Source organism: Limulus polyphemus, unplaced genomic scaffold (genome assembly GCF_000517525.1).
Source record: "Limulus polyphemus unplaced genomic scaffold, Limulus_polyphemus-2.1.2 Scaffold118, whole genome shotgun sequence".
Taxonomy (NCBI): Eukaryota; Metazoa; Arthropoda; class Merostomata; order Xiphosura; family Limulidae; genus Limulus; species Limulus polyphemus.
Genome location: NW_013665728.1, coordinates 362,895 through 368,552, shown reverse-complemented (window position 1 = coordinate 368,552; position 5,658 = coordinate 362,895). Strand labels below are relative to the sequence as shown.

The window sequence follows — 5,658 nt, the reverse complement described above, 5'->3', positions numbered from 1 at the left end:
CATATATATATATATATATATATATGAGGTTATGCATGAATGGATGGGAAGATTTTCTATTTATACTATCAGTAATACATTTGTGCTACCTATCTTTCTAAAAAAGTTGTAATATGTAAAACTAAAATGCAGCACTGCTCAAAATTTATCTTTGGGTGTTTAAACATTGTGACAACAAACTTATTAAGATGAACAATTAAAGCCTGTTGCTAGAGATTAAATTGCTGCAGACATGACAGGTCTGTGTCTGTTGGTTACATAATGAATGTGTAGGTGCTCATTGGAAATGTGGATTTCTTTCTTTGGGGGCTAGCTTAGTATTTGGTTTTAATTTGTGGTTTAATATGCTTTTGTGTTTTCTTCACAAATGATGATGGTCAATAAACATACAACTGTTTTGACATTTTAGTTATATAATTCTTAGGAGACTTTAGTATAATATAGATGTTGTGATAATACAATTAAAAACATTGTAGATGCACCTTGCAGAAAGGTTTTCACACTAATTACTACTAATTAATTCTCATTTGATGTACAAAGCAGGAGCAGAAAAAAATGAATCAAGTAATGCTAAAGAAGCATGAACAGAAAAGGCTTAGTTTGATGAAAAATATGAACCAAGTTAAAGAACTTTCCAACTTTAGTTTTACACTTTATGCTGTTTATAAATAAAGGAGACTTTAAGACATTACATGATGATGCTCATATTCTTATATTATATAGACTTTGACTATTGACAAAATGTCCGATGGCTCGCTGTTAACTTATGTCTTAAAACATATGTAAATAATGTGATGTCTGCATCATTATACTGGCAGCAGGTAATCATTTTACAATGCATATTTTAGCAACTGCATCCTTAGTTTATGGATAAACATTTATTCTAAAGCTTTCATGCTTTCAAATCATTAGGTACAGAATTAAGTTAAAATAATAGGGTTTATATCCCAGTGAAATTAGTTTTAAAATACACTATAGAGGAACTTTTATCTCTTGTTATTGTTAACCTTTCCACTTTTATTACATGTAACTCATGATTTTCTAAATTAGCAGTTTCATAATGAGAACACAACAATTCTAGAAAGTGCAGTTTCTGTATTGCAAAATTAAATATTTTGATATTTGTATGTATTTGCATGTATTACAGTATATATAGATAGTCACAAAAAACAATGAATGGATCTTACAGTATTAAAGTCATTGTGTGTGATTGGAAGCTGGTATTGAACTTAACCTAAATTTGCTATTTCCAGTTTTCTGTTGTTATTGGAGATGATAAGCACAAGGGACTGTATAGCTTGTATTTTCACAACTGTGCTAATTATGGAAAACATATGGAGAAAACTATGGTTAATCTAACTGTAAGTATTGCTTGATTGGTGCTGATATTAAAAGTTTGTTTATTAGTAAATAGCATTGTCAGTATAAGTTTGATTAATTTTAATTGTTATGTTAAACACTGTATTTTCATTGTATTCTTTTTGAGAATTTTTGCTTCCATTATTATTTATCTATGTTTGTTTGGTACAATTTGTTTTTTTTTTAGTTTTGAGATAGCTATCTTCACAAAATTAAATTCAAACACATATTTAAAGCTTGAAAATCAATTAGGGTACAAGTTTGATAGAGTTAGGAATATAGAAATGATTAAAGAATGTACATAAATACAAAGAGATTAACTTGAAACCAAACAAGAGAGAGTCAAGTCTTAATGTTTTTCAATTTCAATAATTTAATCTTGATTAAAAAATTTAGGTGTTTTCTGTATTTTATTGTGTTATTAACAATTTTTGTGCAGTGTGACACTGCTTGTTGGGTATTAATTATTATAGATTTACACAGATGTGAAAGTGTAATAAGAATCAGTTATTTTCATTGTTACAGATGACCATTAAAGAAGAAAACCAAGGTACTTACTTATCTGCTGGAGAGATGCCCCTGCCACATATGTATTTTGGACTATCTGTAGTTTTCTTTAGTGTTGGCTGCTTTTGGATTTATGTCATTAGAAAAAAGAAGTAAGTCTCTTGATTTTGCATTATTCATGAAACATGATCTTAGGAGCATGTCACTCATCAGCTGTCAAGTTCGTGCTGATCGTACTAATTTCTGTTTTGGTTGCTGTTTTTTTCAGTGTGTCTGTACTAAACTTCTGTATGTCTTTGTTTTAAATCACAAAAATACATCTTTTCCTCTTTAGGCATATGTATTTTTGTTAAATGCTGAAATGTAAGAATTGTTTTATTTAAGCACAGATGTATTATGCTTAGTGATTTAGATTACAAAAATCAATATATGTAACTTTTTATACTTACATGATACTAATATTTAAATATACTCCAAAGTTGTATTATTCGTTCATCAGAATATCTGAAAATGTACAATTTTATCAATTTGTGAAAAAACTTTGTAGCAGTTTTATACCTCATAGTTACTGTCTTTATGCAAGATTTTATGTAATTTATGCAAACAAATGTTTGCTGAACACTTAAAAACAACTGTGATTATTCATCTGTTGGAATGTATACAATTGAATGAATTACCTACCTAAGTACAATATTTTACCAAAACAGATGTTTTACCATAATTTACATGTGTGAATAAAAATAAGATTTATAGGAACATTTCTGGAACATCGGCATAGCATGTACTGTATGTGTCACACGTTTGGTGCAGTTGCAATTGTAGTAAAATATCTATTATTACTGGAGTATTGATAATTTGTTTTAGTGGACACAATGAAGAAAACTACAATCATCCTTGTTTTATTATGTGTAGCAGAAGTATTTGATTATGGACACAAGCAGCCATTAAAGTTTTCAGTCTACTTGTTTATATTGTACGATCAAAGTAACGTAATTCTAAAGCTATTAGAATATTAAATTGTATGAAGTTGCTGCAACTAATTTTATAGAACATGACATTTGTATTGTTATTCATCTTATAAACATACATAACATGTTGAATAATGTTTCCCTAAAGTTAAAATGTAAACCTAACATTCTTTGTAGTTAACACAGCAGTACAGTAAAATTAAATGTACTTGTATTTAGTGCATAGTAATAGCAGAAATCATATTTCAAAAGCATTACATATTTAGGTATAAGTATAGATCATGTAATTTTAACCCAAAGGCTAACTGATGTGTCGGGGTGTATATAATTTAACACATCTTTAATTTCTTGATCATTCATTTCGGAGAAATTGTATACGTACAAATGTTGTAATGCTTGCACAGTGACTCATTATGATTTCTTTCAGCATTTTAAACATTTTTTTATTTGTTTTTAGAGGAAAAGAATAGAGAGGACTCTAAGTCAGCCGGCTGTCAGAGTCCTGGTTCACAGTTAGTTTTCCTTATATTTTACGTTCTTGTTGTTTTTTTGACTTGGCATAAATTTTCCAACCACATGTGATATGATAGAACTAATAGTGTATAACAGCTTGTTTACATTTTATACATAAAATATTGTTGTAAAATTATATTTTCTGTTTTTACAGAGATGAAGCTTTCAAAATTCATTACTTAATGGGATTATTAGTCTTTCTGAAGTCCTTTTCTCTACTTTTTCATGGGGTAAGTCTGTGACTATGAACAAATATTATGGAATTGCTCTTAGGATATTTTGTTCTCGTATGTATGCAATCGTCAGGACAAATCAGTAAAAACACAATTTATTTCTTTTGCTATTACATTTGTTTAGTTGAGATAAATGTATTTTACTGGATAGGTCTAAGTGTGTTTAATATTGTAAAACTAGTGGAATATTCTGAGGCTGCCAGGATGTTGTGAAACTGTGATCAGTTTGTGTGATTGTTATTAACCACTAGTAATGAAGTAGTTATTACTCATCACTAGCAAGTAAAGTAGTTATTACTCACCACTAGCAAGTAAAGTAGTTATTACTCACCACTAGCAAGTAAAGTAGTTATTACTCACCACTAGCAAGTAAAGTAGTTATTACTCATCACTAGCAAGTAAAGTAGTTATTACTCACCACTAGCAAGTAAAGTAGTAATTACTCACCACTAGCAAGTAAAGTAGTAATTACTCACCACTAGCAAGTAAAGTAGTAATTACTCACCACTAGCAAGTAAAGTAGTTATTACTCACCACTAGCAAGTAAAGTAGTTATTACTCACCACTAGCAAGTAAAGTAGTTATTACTCACCACTAGCAAGTAAAGTAGTTATTACTCACCACTAGCAAATGAAGTAGTTATTACTCACCACTAGCAAATGAAGTAGTTATTACTCACCACTAGCAAATGAAGTAGTTATTACTCACCAGTATTAAAGGAAGCATTTAGTGATAAAAAAGCTGGGATTAACTCAAATAATAATATAAATGTTTTCTAATGGAAAAATATCCTCTAAATTAAATCTAAAAATCAATAATAGTATGGCACAAGTTAAACTTGCAAATATTGTAAGTTGCTTAATTTTACAACTATATCATATTACAGTGCTGGTAAATCTAACATTTTTCTTCACTTGTTTATTTTTTTCATGGATGGTTTATGCAGGATCATACTCAAAATTGAATTTATTCACAATTTAATAAAAAAGGGTCAGTATAAGTATTACCTTTTTTTGATAGCTATATCAGAAAAAAAAATTTTTAATTAGATGGCTTTACAACTTGTATATAATTCAAAATCAAAACATTTGCAAGATTGTTTAAACAGTTTCGGATTTTATAATTTGAGTGATTTTATAAGAGACCTAGAGACATATATTCAAACATTTGAAATTATTCAGTAAGACATCATCTGAATCAGGTGACAAGACATTATATTTACAGCATTCTTTAAATTGTCTTATCAATATATTTGCACATGGTATTATAACTCTCTCGCTATGTGTAGGTTAAAGTGAACATGCCATGACTTTTTACAGAGTTATATTCAAAAGTTAATTAAACCACTTTATTTTCAATGTATATGAGTAAACTTGGCATAAAACATAGCTATTAATCCAAATTTTAATATTATATAGGTTTTAAGTTCTTAATTTTATAAGGCAATATAAAAAAACCCTGAATTTCCCCTAGTATGAGAAATGTGAAACATACTTTCTAGGTATCCTCTCTTCTCTAATTTATTTACTACTCTTCCAAGAAGTATGAAATTTAATGTAAATTACTCATTATAATGTCATCACTCATGCAAAGCATTATTTTTGTAGCTTTCAATATTATTTGGTTACAGAGCCATAAAATAGAAAATCATACTTCTCTTACCATGCCCACCTGTCACATCTTCTCTTTCAGTAATTGGCAATAGTGCACTCTGACGTTTAATACTATGTTACATATAACTAACATAAAGCCAGAGTTTTAATATATAAAATGTCATATTATATTACATTATTTTCCATACAAAGAATTGTCTGTTTCGCTTCCAGTTCAAACTTTATTCCCATAGGAAGCACATTGATGAGCATAGCTGAATTTTTAACAGCTCTTGTCAAATAGTTAGAAAGCCAGAAAAATTGTGATATTTATGGTACATTGTCTACTTTTTGCATGTTATTATTCTGTGTTCTTTGGTGCATTATTTAATTAAATTAAAAGTTATTTAGACCCAGGTTAGTACTTTATTTCTTGTTTTTCAGTATTCTTTATTTATTATTAAAATTTACAAATTAGAAACTTTT

General features: G+C 28.6%; 1 protein-coding gene across 2 annotated transcripts in view; it reads left to right on the top strand.

Moving 5' to 3' along the window:
• Positions 1–5,658, top strand: part of LOC106472257 (protein GPR107-like) — a 48,229-nt gene that overhangs the window by 20,997 nt on the left and 21,574 nt on the right. For both annotated transcript variants that reach the window (XM_013932887.2, XM_022401576.1), the window contains exons 7-9: positions 1,254–1,361; positions 1,885–2,018; positions 3,502–3,577. In XM_013932887.2, the coding sequence (XP_013788341.1) occupies positions 1,254–1,361; positions 1,885–2,018; positions 3,502–3,577 (318 nt within the window). The remainder of the gene's footprint in view (positions 1–1,253; positions 1,362–1,884; positions 2,019–3,501; positions 3,578–5,658) is intronic.